General features: G+C 46.3%; 2 protein-coding genes across 5 annotated transcripts in view; both read left to right on the top strand.

The window, feature by feature from the left end:
* Window positions 1-322: 322 nt before the first annotated feature.
* Window positions 323-6,418, top strand: LOC103291510 (retinol dehydrogenase 11). The gene is made up of 6 exons (XM_028154359.2): window positions 323-603; window positions 778-1,017; window positions 1,312-1,401; window positions 4,849-5,037; window positions 5,549-5,655; window positions 5,792-6,418. The coding sequence occupies exons 1-6, from the start codon at window positions 426-428 to the stop codon at window positions 5,978-5,980; spliced, it is 993 nt and encodes a 330-aa protein (XP_028010160.1). The 5' UTR covers window positions 323-425; the 3' UTR covers window positions 5,981-6,418.
* Window positions 6,419-11,415: 4,997 nt separating this feature from the next.
* The window catches only part of DCTN1 (dynactin subunit 1), a 28,874-nt gene continuing 19,427 nt past the window's right edge, over window positions 11,416-20,862 (top strand). For all 4 annotated transcript variants that reach the window (XM_054727939.1, XM_054727938.1, XM_008147427.3 and 1 more), the window contains exon 1: window positions 11,416-11,477. The gene's annotated coding sequence lies outside the window, so the exon portion shown is untranslated. The remainder of the gene's footprint in view (window positions 11,478-20,862) is intronic.

Here is a 20,862-nt window from a genome sequence, read left to right as displayed (position 1 = left end):
TACCTCAGTTGGGATAACTTCATTTCCTATCAGTCGGGGAGCAAGGGAATGGCCCTGTTTGGGCACAGAGTGATTCAAGACATGGGGAATTTGTTTTCTTGCTTCCCTACTCCCTGGAGCCCTGTCAGTTCACTTTAGATGCAAATCCAAGTTTGGCTCAGAGATTTGAGCTTTGGCAGGGTTTAGGGCTCAGGGAAAGCCCTTCTGTTAATTTTTGATTGGAGGTGAGGCAATCAAGTGCTTAGGTCACACAATTTATAAGGAGGAACTCTCTCTCAGGTTCAGATGGGTTGCTTGAACAAGTGTGAGAGGGCCTCCTTAAATTTTGCATCTTGGGCTCCACACCAGCCTTATTGCTGCCCACTCAGCATTGACTAGCTCTCTCAAATTCTCTTCCCACTCTGGGTAGTAGGCCAGTCACTGCTATGCCACTGTGGTCTCTACTCAGCACCCAGGTCTGGGTTCCTGGCTCTGTCCTCCTCATTCTGGTCTTCCTGCTTAGACTAAGTGTGCGGCTCTGGCATAAGACTCAGCTTTGGGACCTCCAGCACTGCTCCACAGATCTAACTGGGAAGACGGCAGTGGTGACTGGGGCCAACAGTGGTGAGTGCTCCTTCCACCCTGTCACCTCACTAGGGGTCTCAGCCCCAACAGTCTTCACAGGGAGGGCAGGGGGGAGAAGCAGCACCCACTGTCAACACCTCTGTCCCTCACCCTTGCTCCTTTACCCTCTAGTCACTTCCCAGACTAGCCTACTCTGAAGCTGCCCTCTCACAGGTATCGGAAAGGTTGTGTCCCAGGAGCTGGCCCGCCGTGGGGCCCGGGTGATCCTTGCTTGCCGTAGCCGAGAGCGTGGACAGCAAGCCCTGGCTGAGATCCAAGCAGCCTCTAAGGATGCCTGCCTTCTGCTTGGGGAGGTAGACCTGAGCTCTATGGCCTCCATCCGGAGCTTTGCCCGGTGGCTTCTGCAAGAGTGTCCTGAGATACACCTGCTGGTTAACAATGCTGCAGTCTGTGGTATGTGCCTTGACATGCTTCCCCCAAACACATTTTAGGAGACTCCTTTCTAGATCAGGGACCACAAAACAGGCATCCCCAAAGCCTAACCTGTGCACCCGGCTGAAACACTCTTAATTCACACACAGCCCTAAGGAGCCTGCCTCACGTTATAGCCTCAAATTTAATTGCCCCATCTTTGCATATACGTGCTCCTATGGCATTTCTATTGAACCCCAATATATCACCCTAGACTCTGTCTCCCTCAGTATATTCGCTCTACCATCCACTTCGTGTGTTTTCGTTTCCTCCCAGGAATCCCCAGGACACTAACCCCAGAGGGCCTTGATCTCACCTTTGCCACCAATTATGTCGGGCCCTTTCTGCTCACAAATCTACTGCAAGGTAAGGAAATGTGCCTACCCTCTGTGTCAGCCCTGCTTCTCCATTCCCCTGGCGTTTTCCTGGCAACTTCCTTTCCTTTGGCACATAGCAGGGGAACCACCTGACACAAGTCAGGATTAGGATTTTGGTAATGGAACCAGACAGTCCAAAATACAACCAAAAGGATATAAGATCCCCCCTCTCCCTCCCTCAGCTCTGAATTCCAGTCAGACCAGTAGAGTCAATCATCTCAACCAAAGGTTCCTGAGGGTGGCACTAGGGCACTAGAAACATAAACACCAAGAAGCTCAGGGGCCACCAGGGATAATAGCCAAAAATTCATTGCCTTGGGCCCAAGTCTGTTGACTTTCTGATTTTGTAATCCTTTCTGCTTGAGGAGGTTTGAGGTTCTCCTGGGGAGGTGTGGGGAAATGGGTGGCAGGCAAATTCTCCATAACATATTTTCCTGTGTTTTTAAATAACTTCTTTTTTAGTCAGGTAATATATATCTAAAATACAAAATTGAAAGTGTATAAAAGGGTATACAGAAAAAAAAAAAAAAGTCTCCTTGGCCCTGACCGGATAGCTCAGTTGGTTAGTGTCATCCTGATATGTGAAGGTTGTGGGTTCAAACTCCCATCAGAACACATACAAGAAGCAACCACTGAGCCCTGGCTGGTGTGGCTCAGTTGTTTGAGCATTGTCCCATGCACCAAAAGGCCACTGGTTTGATTCCCAGTCAGGGCACATGCCTGGGTTGTGGCTCAATCCCCAGTAGGGGGCTGCAGAGCAGGAGGCAGCTGATTGATGCCTATCTATCTATCTATCTATCTATCTATCTATCTATCTATCCCTCTCTATTCCACTCTCTCTAAAAATCAATAAAAACATATTTTAAAAAAGAAGCAATCAATGAATGCATAAATAAATAGAACAAATTGATGTTTTTCTCTCTCCCCCTTTCTCTCTCTAAAATCAATACGTGCTCCTATGGCATAAGTGAAAGTAAAAAATCTCCTCCTCTCCTTGAAAATCAACTTTCCATTCCCCTCCTTGGAGGCAACTACTGTTGTCAGGATCTCCCGTACCCTTTAGTGGCTGATTGCATTAGCCCAATTGGAAATTGAACAAAGAGCAAGGCAAAACTCTATGCACTTTTGAGTATGAATATTTTTCCCTCTTCCCCCAAATTGTAACAAGGTGGTTGTACCTTCCTCAGTATTAGTGTTTTTTCTTTTTTATAAAAAAGCATTTATTTGAGCAAAAGTTGCTCCAGCCTGGAATATAGAGATTCATGTGGCAACCTAAATTGTGTTCCTAAGTAATGGTTTCTTAAATTGTTTGTCTCTCCCCTTTTAGTATAATCTAGTCTCCCTTCTGCCACCTCTAGAAATCACCTTTAGCCATATCACTTTCTTGCTTAAAATCTTTTGAAGGTACTCTGTCCTTTATAGGATAAAATCTAAGCCCCTTCTTTTTACTTACAAGACTGAGAACCTTACTTTTTGCCCTTCCTTAATCCCCTTACCCCACCCCCAATCTCCAGCCAGACCATCTGTAGATCTTGGAATACACTCTATTTTTTCCCATCTGGCTGTGTTTGCACATATGTTTTCCTCTACCTGGAACATCTTTTCCCACTCCCTTATGCTGTCTAACTTTAGTTTATCTGTCAAGACTCAGCACAGATATAGCCTGTGCTGTTGATCCTGCCCTGACACCTCCAACTCTCCAGCTACCCCCAATTATCAGGGATCCCCTAAGCCCCTTGTGCACATCTCTATTCTCAAACTAACATTGCTTCATGGGGATCAGTCTCCAACTAGGCTGTGAGTCCCTTTGGTTTTTATGTCACTACTAGAGGCCCAGTGCACAAAATTTGTGCACTTAGGGGTTGGGTCCCTCAGCCCGACCTGTGCCCTCTCGCAGTCTGGGAGCCCTTGGGGGATGTCTGACTGAAGGCTTAGGGAGTGGGCCTAAGCCAGCAGTCAGACTTCCTTAGCACTGCCACAGAGGCAGGAGAGGCTCCCGCCACCGCCGCTGCACTCGCCAGCTGTGAGCCTGGCTCAGGGCTTCTGGCTGAGCGATGCTCCCCCTGTGGGAGCATCTGCCCCCTTGTGGTCAGTGTGCATCATAGTGACCGGTCATTCTGCCGTTCGGTTGATTTGCATATTAGCCTTTTATTATCTAGGACAGTGGTCAGCAAACTCATTAGTCAACAGAGCCAAATATCAACAGTACAATGATTGAAATTTCTTTTGAGAGCCAAATTTCTGAAACTTAAACTATATAGGTAGGTACACTGTTATTAACTTAATTAGGGTACTCATAAGCTGGCCTTTGCTAAAAACTCAAGGGGCCAAAGAGCCGCAGTTTGCCGACCACTGATCTAGGATGTCTTCAAGTTTGGGGTCTATTGTCCTCATTAAGAATAATTTTCTCTCTAGCAAATTTTGGCTAAATAGCATCTGTTCAAATTGTCATTTGTGATTCTTCATTGCAATGTAGGGCTCAAAATAGTTTGAGCATTTTAAAAACAATACTGTAAGCTCATGTGACAATTATTATTTTTCATAATTTACATAATCCAGACTTTTTTGTGTAGTTAATACTCGTTTTTAAAAAGATTTAACTTGTTTTATTTCTTTTTAAACTTGTTTTATTGATTATAATTTTATTTTTGTTCTTTGAGAGATCATTATTTTTTTAAAAACTACTTTCCCAGGTATCTCTGCATATTTCTTTCCCCCCAAACCTAGTGCCCTTATATCCTTAGCACCCATCTTGATGTCTGTCACAAACCAGGGGCCTAATGAACATTTATGGAATGAATGAGTGTATGAATACATGAAAGACAACTCTGACAGTGTGTCTAGCCTCTTCTTTCTTCTTTTAATCCTCACCCGAGGATATTTTATTCATTGATTTCTAGAGAAAGTGAAAGGGAGGGAGGAGGGAGAGAGAGAGAGAGAGAGAGAGAGAGAGAGAGAGAGAGAGAGAGATTGATGTGAGAGAGACACATTGATTGGTTGCCTCCCGCATGCACTCCCTACCAGGGCTAGGGAACCCACAACTGAGGCATGTGCCCTTGACCTGGAATCAAGCTTGCAACCCTTCTGTCCGCAGGTTAATGATCTAACCAAGGAGCCAAACCGGCTAGGGCCATCCTCTTCTTTTCCCCTCTTAGTGGTCAGTGTGGTCAAACATAAATAAGGATCAATTAAATTAGTTCCAGCTAGCAAATGGAAGAAAAGCACTAAACACTAAAATAAAAGAGGAAGAGAGTGTTAGGAAAGCAGCTAATGAAAGTGAAGTCTCTGTTCCCATTAAGTTCCCCTGTGCCTAGCCCTGGTGCCTGGGTGGGGCTCACTCCTGAAAGTGCTGGATGGGCCCTGCTCTCCTGGGATGTGGGCATGGGAGTTGACACTAGGACTTAGACTGAAGGAATGTGGTCTTCTCTCTACCCAGGAGCGCTACAACGGGCAGGGTCAGCCCGGGTGATAAATGTGTCTTCCTCTTGGCAAACACATGGGTACTTTGATGAGGAACATCTGACAGGGGCTGGTGGACCTTTGACCTTCAACCAGAACTATTTCTGCAGCAAACTGCTTTTGACCTCAATCACTGGGGAATTTGCCCGGAGACTTCAAGGGACAGGTAACTGCCTCTGACACCCTCTATTCCTCCACTCCCAATCCTTCATACCTCTCAACATGTCTTAGCCATAAAATACTCCCAATATCCCCCAAGCCAGCTGTTAAGTTCTTCCATTTACCACCTGTACCCCTATAGTTGTCTCAACCCTGTCCTCATGTCTCTTTTTCAACCTTTTTCAATTCTCTTATCACTGGTAACAACACACTCCTCTCAGTATTTTCCAATACCAACACCATACATCATGTTCCTCCTAAAGTTAACCCAACATTTTCAAATACTTGTGTTTGCACATATGTTTTCCTCTACCTGGAACATCTGGCGTGGGTAGCACCATTCATGTAAGTTACAGAGCACTAATGTCCCTCGTACCACCCCCAAGTCTCTGGTCACCTTTACCCAACAGACCTGGTAGGATCCTTCCCTCCTTGCACATTGCAGAACCACACTCAATCCTTTCTTCCCATCATCCTTTCACTTGGCCTTGCATTATGCTTCTGTCTTACCTTCTCAGGTGTGACCGTGAACTCTGTGGAACCAGGTCTTGTGTACACGGATATCATGAAGCTCTTACCTTGGTATTACCGCTTCTGCTTCTGGCTCTCCAGCTTCTTTATTAAGGTGAGTAGAGGAGGAGCTGGTTTGGCTTGCAGAGGGTGGTGTAGGGCTCTACTTTTCAGTGTGCCCAGCCCGCTAAAGCCTGCCTGCTGAGACAGCCCATCCTTCCCCTCAACCCCCACTCTCGGTGTTTCCACAGGGTCCTCTACAAGGTGCAAACCCAGTTCTCTACCTGAGCTTGGCAAAGGAGCTGGATGATATTTCTGGAAAGTATTTTAGCAGGTCCTGTGTGATAACTTCTCCCACTAAAGCTGCTCAGGATCCTCAGTTGGCCAAAAGCCTCTGGAATGCCTCAGTCAAACTAACAAACCTAGACAAGATGGACTGATCCTCTGAGACGCACATCTAGAGTTCTTCAACATTAATTATTTCCTTTGAGTTTGTATGCTTTTGTACTTTAATTATATTGTTATTTTGTTAATATCACAAATCAGATATATTGCTATTATTTATAGAGTTGAAATTTGTGTAGCTTTACCTATATGTTTAATATTTTCTTTGCTCATTCTTCTTTCTTGTGTCTCAGATCTTCCATCTGGGGTCATTTTCCTTCTATCCAAAGTACATCCTTTAGAAGTTCCTTTAATGAGGATTTGTGGTAGACAGAATTCTAAGATGCCCCCAAGATTCATACCCTCTGTGTATACATTCTGTGTAATCTTCTCCCCTTGAGTGTGAGCAGAACTAGTGAATATGATGACATTTCATGTCTGTGATTATGTTATATACCTGAAAAGTGGGATTTTGCTGAAGTAATTAAAGTTTGTAATCAGTTGGCTTTGTGTTAAAGGGGAGATTATTTTGGGTGGGCCTGACTTAATCAGGTGAGCCTTTTAAGTGTCAGACCTTCTTAGAAGTCAGAGATCCTCTTGTTTACAATGAAAGAAGCCAACTGTCACATTTTGGAGGTGGCCACATAGCCTCAAGGAGTTAAGACTTCAGTACTACAGTTCCCAGGAACTAAATTCTGCCAATAATCAGTGAGTTTTGAAATGGACCTAAAACCCAGATAAGATTGCAGCCTTTGATGACAGCTTCATTTCAGCTTGGTGAGACTCTAAGGTCCCAGAGGAGCCAGCTAACCTGTGCCCAGACTTCTGACCCAGAAACTGAGGGACAATATGTGTGTGTATGTGTGTGTGTGTGTGTGTGTGTGTGTGTGTGGTGTGTGTGTGTGTGTGTATGTGTGTGGTGTGTGTGTGTGTATCTATACTAATAAAAGGGTAATATGCTAATTAGACCAGACATCTTCCAGACATCCTTCTGACAAAGCCACGGTGGCAGGGGCCGAGGCAGAGGTGGTTATGGGCAATCAGGCTGGCAGGGGGGAGCAGTTAGGGGGCAATCAGGTCAGCAGGGGAGGGCAGTTATGGGGCAGTCAGGCCGGCAGGGGGGGCAGTTAGGGCTGATCAGGCTGGCAGGGGAGCAGTTAGGGCGCAATCAGGCTGGCAGGCAGAGGCAGTTAGGGGTGATCAGGCAGGCAGGCGAGCAGTTAGGAGCCAGCGGTCCTGGATTGCGAGAGGGATATCCAACTGCCACAGGGATCGGGCCTAAACCGGCAGTCAGACATCCCCCGAGGGGTCCTGGATTGGAGAGAGTGCAGGCTAGGCTGAGGACCCTCCCCTCTGTGTATGAATTTCGTGCACTAGGCCTCTAGTCTAGTATATATATAAAAGCCTAAGTGACCATCTGATTGTCCAACCATTCAGTACCTATGATGCTTACTGACCACCAGGGGGCATACGCTCAACGCAGGAGCTGCTGAGCTGCGGTGACTTGATAACTGCAATTCTCGAGTGCCACACGTGGAACCAGAGAGGAGGGAGCCTGATTCCGGGGTATGTCACCTGAGAACCATCCTCTCGCAATCTGGGACCCCTCGGGGGATGTCAGGGGCCAGTTTTGGCCCAATCCCCACAGGCCAGGCTGAGGGACCCCACTGGTGCACGAATCTGTGCATTGGGCCACACACACACACACACACACACACACACACACACGGTATCTTACCTAATAATAGACAAACATGTAAATTGACCATACCTCCGCTACGCCACCAGCCAATCAGGAGTGACATGCAAATTAATCCAACAAAGATGGTGGTTAATTTGCATACTCAGCTGCCCAGTGACCAGTGAGAGGCTTGCGTCATCACCATGGCAACGACGCAGGTGTTCTGCCCTACCCCCGGTCTCTCAGGGCCTTGTGGGAAGGAAGGGCTAGAGTGGAAAGAGGCGGCTCCAGGGCCTGAGCGGAAAGAGGCTGGGCTGGAGGAAAGGCGGTGCCAGCAGCCAGGGAAAGGAAAGCCCATTCTAGCACAAATCTTCGTGCATTGGGCTTCTTGTATATATATATATATATATATATATATATATATATATATATATATGAATATAACGTCAGAGATGAAGGGAGAAGAAGAGAGAAATAGAAACATCAATGATGAGAGAGAATCATTGGTTGGCTGCCTCCTGCATACTCCACACTGGGGATTGAGCCTGAAACCCAGGCATATTCCTTGACTGGGAATGCAATTGGGACCTCCTGGTTCATAGATGGATGCTCAACCACTCCATACTGGGAGGGCTACATGTGTTCTTGTAAGCCACTGAGTTTGTAGTAATTTGTTATGCAACAATAAAAAACGAATATAGGACTTAATGATAGTAAACTTCCTCAGATTTATTTATTACTTTACCTTCATTTTATGAGGGATCATTTTGCTGGCTAAGGAATTATAGGTTGACAGTTATTTTCTCATATTGCTGAATATTTCTTTGTCCTCTGGCTTTTACTGTTGCTATTGAGAAATCAGATGCTAATATAACAGTTCCTTTGCAGGGAATCTGCCTTTTCTCTCTTGCTCCTTTTAAGATTTTATCTTTGGTCTGGGAGAGGCCACACGCCCCTGGGTCCGGGTGAGGCCATGTGTCCCTGGATCCGGGTGAGGCCTCTCGCACCTAGGTCCAGGTGAGGCCACGCGCCCCTGGGTCTGGGAGAGGCCACACGCCCCTGGGTCTGGGTGAGGCCACGTGCCCCTGAGTCCGGGTGAAGCCGTGCCCCTGGGTCCGGCCGAGACCAAACCAGAGGGAGTCGGACCTCTGTTACCACCATTTGTCCACCATCCAGAGCTGAGGGGTCAGTGCTGACATGTACACATAAGGAACTGGTGGACATTGAAATTGGGTCTCTAAAGAACTGTTGGTCCAGAAAGAAACTCACTACAGACTGATTCATTTGCCTGTCAGCATAACTATTATTGCTCGTCTCACATTCAGTTCTTATAAGTATATCTCTAGGGACACATGATCTCGCTCATCTAGGGGAAATGATGAACAACATAGACTGATGAACAAGAACAGAAGCAGAAACAAGGAGGCATCGATCGGACTATCGGGCCTCAGAGGGAGGATAGGGGAGGTTGTGGGGAGGGGGGAGAGATCAACCAAAGGACTTGTGTGCATGCATATGAGCCTATCCAACGGTTAAGTTCAACAGGGGGTTGGGGCATCCGAGGGGAGGGGTGTGGGATGGGAATGGGGGGATGAGGACAAATATGTGACACCTTAATCAATAAAGAAATTAAAAAAAAGATTTTATCTTTCTTATTATTTTTCTACAGCTTCACTATTATTAATCCAGATGTGCACTTCTTTGTTTATTCAGGTAGGAATCCCTTGGATTTCCTGAATCTGAGGCTACATATGAATCTTGTATTTCTCTTCAAATTCAGTCTCTCTTTTATTATTTTTCTTCTTTATTTATGGATTTGCAATTAGATAAAGGTTGGACCTTCTCACTTTATCTTTCATGTCTCTTCCACATTTTCCTTCTTCTTGTTAATGCTGCATTTTTGTTCTTTTTTCTCTTTCATTTCTTAATATCTATTTTCCAATTCATTAATTCTTTCTTCAGCTATGCAAAAAATTAATAGAAACAGAGCTAGTTTATGAGACTGATAAGCTGCCCACAGAGCCACTTTAAAATGGAGTCAGAGCTGCAATCCCAGAGAAACTGCCTTGTACATTTTATGCTCCAAGCTTTGCAAAATAACCTTTGGACTGGGCTTAAAGCAACATTGCCTCCCAAAGAGCTGTGTGCAAAGAAAGCAGATAATATGACTACTGGACTGATGTCTACCAGACTAAGAATTAAAAACATTGTTTAGAATTAATATCACTATGTGAGCGTATGTCAACCAATAGAAATAACTTCCTTCTATTGATTTATTGTTCCCTTTCCCTTTCTCATTATTACTCCTTGCCTTTGTCTCTTAATTGGAACACTATTGGGCTTCTGCTGAATCAGTGTTTCCCAATAGCTTTTTAAAAAATATATCTCAAATAATGCTTGTTGCCTCTCACTTTGAAAAGCTTTTTATTTTAGGTTAATTGCTATGACTAATCTTTTGTTTGTGCCATCTAATAACTCTATATTTTAATTCCTATATTTTTATTACTATATTTAATAATTGCTTATTTTGCCAATCTACCTAGTCAATTTTTATAATTGCTTGTTCCTTCGTTATATTAAAATTTGTTTTTAAAAATATTAAACATATTCATTTTACATACAGTAGTTGAAAATCTCAGTATCGGTAATCTTTGCAGTTTTGAATAATTATGGTAGCTTCTTTCTCTTAGTGTGCTTAGTCACTTTGTACACTCATGGTTCCTGGAACTATAGCTATAAGGTAATAGGTATTATTTAAGGCCTGGGATTAAAGTGCATTCCCTAGAGAAGGTTTACATTGAGTTTGGCCAGGTTCCCAGGATACTCTACCGACTTGGGACCACTGTGTCTTTGGATTTGGGGTGCACTCATGTGGTATACATTTTTACCCCAAATTTGTATGTATACAAGTAGTATATTATTTTGAGTTACCAGAAAGAATTTTTCTCCCACTATATCAAGAACCAAGGATGAGATAGGCTTTTATCCTTACAGTTGCCCTCTGAGAGGTACTTAAAAAAAACAAACCACACATATTTTTATTAATTTTAGAGAGAGGAAGGGAGAGAGAGAGAGAGAAACATCGATCCGCTGCCTCCTGCACCTGCATGTTCCCCCCTGGGGATCGAGCCTGCAACCTGGGCATGTGCCCTGACGGGGAATCCAACGGTGATCTCATAGTTCATAAGTCGATGCTCAACCACTGAGCCACGCTGGCTGGGCAGGGTTTGTACTTCTAAATGTTTTCCCTTTTTAAATGAAGAAATGCCAAAATGCCATTATGTAAATTTGCGTTATTTTATATCCGCATCATAAGGGCGTGAGAATGCCTGTATTCCTATATGGTGATGACACTGAGTAGCAGCAAAAATTAAGTTTTTCCTCAAGCTAACTGACGAGCTATGGTTTATTACTATTGTCTTAATTAACAGTCTAGCACTCAAAAACTTAGCCATTCTCGGGGGAACCCTTTGCCCGGGGCAAATACCTCCAGCCCCTCCGCGCCGTCTCCCACCCTCCGGCAGAGGGCGCTGGCCGCGACGCGCCCGCCTCCTGTGGTCCTAAGCGGCTTCCCAGGCACAGTGCGCACGCGCCACTTCCCTCCAGGTGTCCAGCTTTGTGCCTGACCGGTGTCTCCCCGGCCGCGCTCGGCGCCCAGCTTTTAGCCTGGACCTGTTTTTGGGGAAAAGCAGTGTGTGCCCCGGACCCAGAGCGCCTCTGGGCCTCAGGGGGAGAGGGTCTGGGGTGGACCTAGAGGGGTCGGACGGCGCGTCGGGCAGCCCACACGGGCGGGGCGGGGCGGGACCGGCTCGGTCTTGGGCCGTCGCTCGCCGGTGGGGCCGGAGCCGGGCGCGGAGCCCCTGACCGGACAGGTACGCAGGCGGCGACCCTGCCAACCGTCTCCGCCGCCGCCCCCCGCGTGTTCGCGAGGTTGCGGGCGGGGGGCCGGGGGGGTCGGCGCTGGCCTGGGAGCAGCATGGAGCCCGGGGTGCGGGGCGGGGGCCGCAGGGGTGGGCCGCGGCGGGGGTGGTCGTCCGCCTGGGTCGGGGCTGGTCCCACCCCGCAGAGCGCTCCGTCCGGCGGTGTTCTTTGGGGGTCAGAGTGATTGTGCCTCCGAATTCCTCCGGAATTGTAAGGGTCCCCGCTCCTTACTTGGGCGCGTCCGAGGCACCCCTGAACCCGTTCCGAGCCACAGGTTCCCTGTGGGCACACGGTTGAGAAGTTTGTGTCAAACAAAAAAAATAACAGAAAACAGAGAGGACTCGAGCATGGGGCCTGGATGTGGGCTCGGCGTGGCTGTGCTCCCCACTGCTGGGGTCCGCCTTCGCTGGCAGGATGACCCCTGAGAAGTCATCTTGCGCCTCCCTCTTGTCTTTGGGCGGAACCACAGCTAAATCACACAGACGAGGAACTCCGCTGTATTTCAAGAGAAAGGGATTGAAAAGCTTACTCCCATTTACTGCAGTGAAGAGAGCAGCAAGCCCATGTTGACCACCTTCTAGTCTAGTGTGCTTCAAGTACTGAGCATCACGGAGCTCTGAGATAGAACTGACATTCTTCATCTGGTCTTCTGCCAAAGCCTGAGCCATGGGCGTGTTCCTACATTTTAAAAGGCACTTTGTACTCAGATATGTTCAGAAACTTCATGGTTAAAAGTTTTCCCCACTACAGAATATTTCAGAGCCATTCATATGCTCATGGTGTTACCAGGACTCTCCCACTGGAAGTATAATATGGAGAATTTCCCAGATTTGAGCGGGAAATACTGTTTTTCTTGGGTGCTTCCCTGTTTAACACCTGAAACAGTTTGGGAAATGCAGTTTCAGCATTAGAAACTCAGGGTTTGGAAGGGGCAGTGTAGGTCAGTGTTTTCAAATTTTAATGGTGGGGTCTTGCTAAAATACAGATTCTGGTGGTTGTATGTTTATTTGTAACAAGTTCCCAAGCGATGCTGGTGCTGCTGGTGCATGGACCACACTTTGAGTAGCAAGGGTATAGATCCATGGATTGAAAGTCAGAGAAGACGTTCTTCCTGCTTTCCAGAACAAACTGTTGCCTTGAATGAGTCACTTCACCTGTCCAAGCCTATTAAATAGGAGACGGGACTTAATCGCTAAGGTTTCTTTAAGATCTAAAATGCTATGATTCTGGGTCAGTTACTCTTGTGACTTCCATCTAAAATAGCCTTGCCCAATGGCTAATTTGGGCTTGAACATTAATAATGGAAAATTAACAGCATCCCCTTTTATCTTGGGATAGTTCAATAAGGAAGTTTTGTTGCTGAAATACATCTTCATAACCGTGTTCTTAAGTTGTCTCTTAGAATCAAATAGGAAAAAAAGTGTAATCTCTCTTAAAAAGGTGACTCTTAAGTATTAGGTGATAGATGTTCCTACCAAGATTTCTCCAAATGAAATTGCCCTTAATGCTCCATGACACTGTTTCAGCTCCATTTATTTATTTTTTAAATATATTTTTTATTGATTTCAGAGAGGAAGGGAGAGGGAGAGATAGAAACATCAATGATGAGCGAGAATGACTCAGCTACCTCCTGCATGCCCCCTACTGGGGATCGAGCCTGCAACCTGGGCATGTGCTCTTGACTAGAATCGAACCCAGGACCCTTCAGTCCACAGGTCAACGCTCTATCCAATGGGCCAAACCGGCTAGGCTCAGTTCCTTTCTTTTAAATGTAGTCCTTCATGGAGTGTAGTGGGGCTTTAGCTGGACTTTGAAGGATGGGTGGGGCTTGCAAGACTAGGGGAAGGCATCCTCAGCAGCTGACAGTAATTCGGAGATGACAGTGCATATGTCAGATCCAGGATCGTTGGCTCAGGTAAGAAATGGTGTGTTAGTGAAAGCAGCGTTTTAGAATGCATAGTTTTCCTGTGGTGTGTGATGTGGTTGGAAATGGGAAAGCAGAGAGGCAGGGAGCCAGATATGCTTCACATATCAGCAATAGAGGACGAGATTGCTGATCATAGTAATGCCTTATATTTATGTATAACATTTTACAGGTTACAGAACCTTTCACAGGCATGATCCCATTTGACTTAATAATCCTGTGAGGTAGCTGTCACCCTGTGTTATAGCTGAGACACCAAAGAGGGAAAACAATTTGCCTTAATTCTCGAAGCTATTAAATGGCAGACCAAAGTGATGACAGTGGTAATGGGGGATAGAGAAAGGATGCTGGAGGCAGTTCGAAGGAAAAATGGATAAATTGGGCCTGACCGACATGAGGCTACAAAGGAGAAGTTGTTAGGGAGGACTCAAAATAGTTGGGAGAATCATAGTACCACTGGCAGCTGCCACTGGAGGTTTTACTCTGCCCTCATTGCGAGTGGCTTCCTGGGGTTACGGTTTGGGAGGGGTTGTAGTAGAGGATTCCAGGGGGTGTGGACTATCTGTCCCATACCAAGGGAAGTGAGAGCTGGGTCCTCAGCATCCCCTGAGAAAGTAAGTGCCTAGCAATTCACTGATTCAAATGTGTTTAGGGCTTGCCACCCTGGAGACTCTGAATTTGGCTTTATAATCATTTTTCTTTTGAAGTTCAGGCTAGTACCAGTTGCACTTGGCTGATGGGCAAATTTCGTGTCCGGTCTGACCTTCCCAAGTTCCTACATATCCCTCGGGGGTCTGTGTGGCGGGGTGTTCACCGAAGCAGAGACTGGACCCTTGTCACACCCACTAAAGCTGTTTTCCCAGAAGATCTGCATGTTCTCAAGAGCCTAGTGGTCTGGCTATGGTCCTCTCACCCTGGAAGCCTAGAGATTGAAACTTAGTGTCACTGCCGAATTCCATAGGGCCTGGGGGCTGTCTCTGCATTTTAGTTTCTTAGGCTCCTGTCTCTGTGGAGTGTGTGCATGACTCGCGCACACCGAGTGTGTGACTGGCAATTCCCGCCATGGTGCAGTGCTCAGTGGCGGAGCTGCTCCGTGTGGAAGCTCAGAGCCAGCTTCTCTCCCCAGAGCTTCTATTCAACATCGAGTGTCTTTTGTGTTCCGTGCTTGGGGTACTGAGGTGAATAAAAACTCCCTGCCCTGGAGGAATTCATAATGGGATAAGGGAAACAATATTTTAAATAAAATGTGATATCATACTCTTATGATGTCCACAATGCTGTATGAAGGCAGAGGAGGGAATAACTAGCTCTGCATAGAGGTGTCAGGGGAATCCTCAGGAAAGAGGCGATCATTGAGTGGGGCCTTGATGACGAGGGAGAATGGCCCTGGTGACATTTGCAGAGGCAGAAGGGGGAAGGTGAGTAAATCCAAGTGGCTGGAGTTTAAGAGAACTTGGATCAAAGGAGAGGTGATGGATGAGTCTGTCTATACTCTTAACGAAGCCAAGTTTTTAATGGCTTGTAGTGCTGTACCAAGATGATTCAGTTTTGTGGGCAGGGAAACCACTGGAGGGTGTTAGGCAGGGAGGTGATGAGATTGTGTTTGGGGCTAACCGGAAGGAGACTGAAAGGGGAGAATCTGGATCAGGGCTATCAGGAGACTTGTAATTACCTGGGCATGGTCCAAGGCTGAAGAAGGATAGCTCAGTGGGGATGGAAAGGAGGGAGGGTCTGAGAGACTGTAGAGACAGAATTAATCTGACATAATGACTAATTGGTTGTTGAGAACAAGAGGGAGGGAGTTGCTGAGGATGACTCCGTTTTCTGTTTTAGGTGGTTCGTGGTGCCAGAAGTAAGGAGGGAATACAGACGAGGAAGGGGGAAGATGGTGTGTTTTGGGTCATGTTGAGCTTGGGTCTGTGGCACTTAGCAGACAGGTGGGAATGTGGGTCTGAGGTTCAGAGAGTCCGGGCCTAGGTAGGTGAACATGGTAGTCAATGCTGTGGGAGTAAATGAGCTCAGCCACGCCGAAGAGAAGGCTGAAGAGGACAGAGGAGGTAAGAGAGATTGGTACACAGAGTGAGAGAGGATGTCCAGGAAGCCAGGGGAGGGAAACGTTCCAGGAACAGGATCAGCAGCCTCAGTTGCTCCAGGGAGATGAGTAGGATGGGTTGGGAAAAGGCACGCTGAGGTTGGGCAGTTAGGAAGCTGTCACCAGGGCTCTTTCTTTTTCAGTGTGAGCAGCTTCAGTGGCGGTTGGGGAGGGGGTCAGGTGAATGGAGGAGTGGATGGGAAGTGAGGGCAGGGAGGGTGCACTCACTGAGTAGGTTTGCAGGGAAGGAGGGAAAGAGATGGTGGCAGCTTGCAGAGGAGGTAACAGAGACTAGAAACAGCTTTTCTAGAAAAGTCTTGAGCACAGGTTATTTGATGATATATAAGAACCAGTAGAGCCCTGGCCAGTTTGGCTCAGTGGATAGAGCATCGGGCTGCAGACTGGAGGCTCCTGGGTTCGATTCTGGTCACGGGCATGACCCAGTTGCTGGCTCGATCCCCAGTAGCAGGCATGCAGGAGGCAGCCAATAAGTGATTCTCTTTTCATTATTGATGTTTCTATCTCTCCTTCTCCCTTCCTCTTTGAAATCAATAAAAATATATATTTAAAAAAAAAAAAAAAAAAGAGCCAGGAGAGAGGGTGCAATTGAAGGCACAAGAGAAGGGATTGTAAAATCAGGTCCCCAGAGAAGGGTGTAGGGGTCGGCCCTGAAAAGAAGGGGTTATCATTTCCTTTGAAGAGGAATGACTGAAGAAAGGGAAGAATGTGGGAAGAAGGAGACAATGACTATTGAAGATATATCTAAATTTGCAAAGGAATTATTATATAGTAGGCTCAGTTTATTTCTCTGCGAGGTTATGTGCTGAGCGGTGAGGGTGCTGGTGTGGGCTCAGCCAGGAATGGGGACTTGAAAGTAGTAAGGGAAACTTGAAACGGATGTCCAGAGGAAAGAGAGAGACAGCAGTCTTGAAATACCCTCCAAGAGTGTTGAGTACCCCCCGAACTATACTGTAGTCTCTCTGTCCTCTTCCTCATAATCATAATGGCTGGCATTTATTGAGCACTTTATACCAGGCACTCTTCTAAGTGCTGTTCAGGCATAAATAAATAAATAAATAAATAAACACACACACACACACACACACACACACACACACACACACACACATTTATTGATTTCCGAGAGGAAGGGAGAGGGAGAGTGATAGAATCATTGATCGGCTGCCTCCTGCACACCTCTTACTGGGGATCGAGCCCACAACCCAGGCATGTGCCCTTGACTGGAATCGAACCCGGTCCCTTCAGTCCCTGGGCCAATGCTCTATCCACTGAGCTGAACCGGTTAGGGCTGTTCAGGCATTCTTAATGTGATTTTTACAACAGCTCTTTTAGAAAAGTATTGTTATTATCTCCATTTCACAGAAGAGGAAATTGAGGCATGGAGGATTACTTAGGCTCAGTAGTACTCAAGGGGCTGGAGTTTAGGGCTGCTAAGGAGGGAGGCTTACCATGCCAGTCTGTGAGCATGATCACGACGGGTGGGCAGGATGGCGAGGTCAGTGTCGTTGCTGGCTTTTTACAAATATGTAGGGAACTCTGAAATCCTTGAGTGTTATCTCAGCAGCCTGACCAGACAGACAAGAGACTAACAGTATAAGGTAGACTGAGACTGTGTCACCTGAGACTGAAAAAGAAAAGAGATCTTGCTTTTGCCAGCCAGAAAAAGAATTTTTTCTGCCATTATGGGACTAGAAAGACCTATAACCTTACATAATACCATGGATTATTAACACCCACCTTTTGTGTTTTCCCCATTGGTGTGACAGTGGGAATTTGCAGGTAAGATGCATGCCTGACTTGAATGAAAGGGGAAGATGGTGGGTGGTATGGATAGAAGAGAAATGGACTTACCTTTTCTGCTGCGGCCACTGGAGCATCATTTCTCTGTCCTTCCTCTTGAGGTTGCCATGGATACGCCTTTGCGCGGTGACTTGAGATTGATTTCCATTATGATCAGGTGATGACGTGGATTTAAAAAGAGAAAGGACAGAATGCTCTGTTTCTGGGGAGTGGCCAGGGAGCTGCCCGAAAGGCAGAGCCCAGCTCGGCCCAGGTGGCTGTGGCTTTGTTGGCTGCTTTGGCTTTTGCTGAAGTTGTGAAATGGTGCATCTCTCTTTTTAGAGCGCAGGCTCAGGGTTCCCTGTCTGCAGGGTCCTAGTGCCAGGGACTTGCTGGTTGATTCATGGGGAGGAACCAGCAGGAACTTCAAACAGGTTGCTAAGTAGGACTCCTGCTAACACTGGAAGGTTGCAGTTCCTGAGTTCAGACCTTCGCTCCAGTGCCTGTTGCCTTCCTGCAAAAGGTCCTTTATTGAGCATAAGTGAGACATATTGTGTAGCTTTCCTTGCTGGCTCTTGGAGGTCTGGGCCCTTTGGAGGTTGGCCTGGCAGAAACTGGGTATTCCTGGAGTAGGGGGATACTTTGGGAGGGGGATAGAGCTGCAGATTGGGAATGGGCTGCAGACAATTCTGGGGATAATGAAGAGCGGGAGAGGTAAAGAAAGTCCATTTAGGGTCTAGCCCTCTCCGTGTGAGATCTGTAAAGCAGATATAGGAGTAGGACCTAGGAACAAAGGCTCAGTATGCGTTTTCTTTCTGGGTTCCTGTGTGTATCTGGAATCCAGCCTTCCAAGCTTCCATCCTCCCCAGCTTCTATGTTCCCCTCAGTGAGCATAACCTTTTCTTTCCTGGGGGACTTCCATCCACACTTACCCCTTCTCTGCCATCCTTACAGAGATGTCCAATTTAACCCTAGTCTTAAAATCTGGATCTTGCTAATTACCGTTGGGTTTCATTTTATCTCTTTGTAACCAAACTAGTTTGTGCCCAGTGCCTAATGCAGTTCAGTTCAAGTGTGTGGACCCCACTGTCCGACTGCCTGGATTTCCTTTATGAGTGGGATCAGGGAAATCAAACAGTTGGGTTAGGCCAGGATCAAGGTTAGGTGAGGCAAGACAAGAGGAGGTCAAGGGCTTAAAGCAGTGGTCCGCAAACTCATTAGTCAACAGAGCCAAATATCAACAGTACAATGATTGAAATTTCTTTTGAGAGCCACATTTTTAAAACTTAAACTTCTTCTAACGCCACTTCTTCAAAATAGACTCGCCCAGGCCGTGGTATTTTGTGGAAGAGCCACACTCAAGGGGCCAAAGAGCCGCATGTAGCTCGCGAGCCGCAGTTTGCCGACCACTGGCTTAAAGGATGCTGGGGTGTCAGTAAAAGCAAGATAGAAGGGGTGCAGGCTGGGTGCCAAAGAAGCTTTTCCTCCTTAATTCCCAGCAATCTACCTGTTACCCTGCCATTTTCTGAAATGTTCTCCAGGATCATTAGTAACCAGTTTATCAGACACAGATTTTCCCTTCCTCTCTTCCTATTTTCCTAGACATTTTTTTAAAAAAATATATTTTATTGATTTTTTACAGAGAGGAAGAGAGAAGGATAGAGAGTTAGAAACATCGATGAGAGAGAATCATCGATCAGCTGCCTCTTGCACACCCCCCACTGGGGATGTGCCCGCAACCAAGGTACATGCCCTTGACCGGAATCGAACCTGGGACCCTTCAGTCCGCAGGCCGACGCTCTATCCACTGAGCCAAACTGGTTTTGGCTCCTAGACATTTTAGTAGTAGTTACTATCATTGGGAAGGAAAATAGATTAGACATCTAGCGAATATCTGTCTTCTCCTTGGCTGAGAGAACATGTAACTTGGAACTGTCCTCTGACATGGGCTGGGGCCCAGTGTGCTGTGGAAGGACTGTGTACCTGTCAAATGTGCCCCCTGCCATTTTCTGGCCATGAGACTCAGAGCGACTCTTTGACTTCTCAGACTCAGTCCATCACCTGCAGATGGGAGATAATGGACTCTGTTTTGCCTGCGTGACAGGTGCATTTTGGAAGGAGACAGTGGAATACATGTGTTAGTGTACACAAACAAATTTGCCCCAGAGGAGGCCCTAAGAACAAGACTTACTTTCTCCTAATGCTTTCAGTCTTCCTTCCCATCCCCCCACCCAATTCTGTTAATATTTTCAATCATCATTCTTCCATTACTCATGCTTGAAAACTCCCAAGTTTATTCATTCATTCACTTATTTGTGCATTCATTTATTTATGCAGCATTTATTTATCCCTACTGTGTTGTGTGCATGTCATCATTGATGTACCCTCTCAATCATGATGAAGACGATGTCAACAATTCCTTGAGCACATATTCTGTGCCGGGTACTGTGCTAAACGCTTTATTTCAATCTTAGTGAATCCTCACAACATCTCTGTGAGGTAGCCATTACTTCCCCCTTTTTACAGGTGAGGTAACTGGGGCTCTGAGTTAAATATCTGACCAGAGTCACACAGGTGAGGAAGTAGAAGCAAAGCTTAGCCGGGTCTCTCTGTCTCCAGAGCCCGCGCGGGCCTGCTGCCTCTTATCCCACGTGTAATCTTTTAGTCTTCCCCGGGCTTTTTGCTCCTGTCTCAAAATGGGCCCTTTCCTCTAGTCTCTGTCTCTTTCTCGCGAACCTGGTTCAGACCCTCCTCACCCTTTGCTCGTTATTGCAGGAGCCGCCTTGCTGTTATCCCCATCTTTACCAAGTTGCTCCTGTCTCCATCCCACTGAGCCACCAGTTTGATCTTCCTAAAGTAGTTTTCAGTATGCTCGTCCCCTGTTCAGGAAGAGACTGGCTTCCTGTTGTTACTGGATCAAGTCCATCTAGCTCTACATGATGTTAAACTCCCTGACTATCCATCTTACCTTCTAGTATATCCCAATATTAATGTATTCATTTAGCCAATAAATATTTGACTCCATGTTCTAAGGATGATGGGATCATAAAGAGAAAAAGTTGTGGGCTCCATTTTAAAAGGCTTGTAGTTTAATAGACGAACTCATCTTGAATTCTTCACTTCAGTCCAGCCAGTCTTCTTTGATATTCCCTCGTGAAACAAAATTGTTTCTGTCTCTACTCATACTGTGTTCACAACTTAAAGTGTTTGTAGATCTTTCCTTTCAACATATCCAAAAACAACCTGGAATCTGAGGCCTAGTCAGGCTCCCCTTTTCTTTGTGGCTCCTCTTTTTCCTGTCTGTAATCCTTATAATATTGACTGTGTAGGTATTTTATTTTAGGACTTAGATACCATCTGTTGCCATGTCAGGTGATTTTTTTGTACTTCCATGGCTTCTGCACTTTTTACAAAGCACTTTTATTGTGTTTTGTCTTATTCGAGCCTCATAGCATTAATGTAGATAATTATTCCCGTGTCATAGAAGCAGAAACAGCCTCCAGTAAGTTAGGTGGCCATA

This window comes from Eptesicus fuscus, chromosome 16 (assembly GCF_027574615.1).
Source record: "Eptesicus fuscus isolate TK198812 chromosome 16, DD_ASM_mEF_20220401, whole genome shotgun sequence".
Classification (NCBI taxonomy): Eukaryota; Metazoa; Chordata; class Mammalia; order Chiroptera; family Vespertilionidae; genus Eptesicus; species Eptesicus fuscus.
The sequence above is the reverse complement of the archived record's forward strand: the minus strand, read 5'-3'. Positions and strand labels throughout refer to the sequence as shown.

Coding starts and splice junctions, on each gene's coding strand:
- LOC103291510 (XM_028154359.2), top strand. CDS start 426: ATGCCACTGTGGTCTCTACTCAGCACCCAGGTCTGGGTTCCTGGCTCT. Junction 604..777: donor GGTGACTGGGGCCAACAGTG/GTGAGTGCTCCT, acceptor GCCCTCTCACAG/GTATCGGAAAGGTTGTGTCC. Junction 5,038..5,548: donor CCGGAGACTTCAAGGGACAG/GTAACTGCCTCT, acceptor TTACCTTCTCAG/GTGTGACCGTGAACTCTGTG.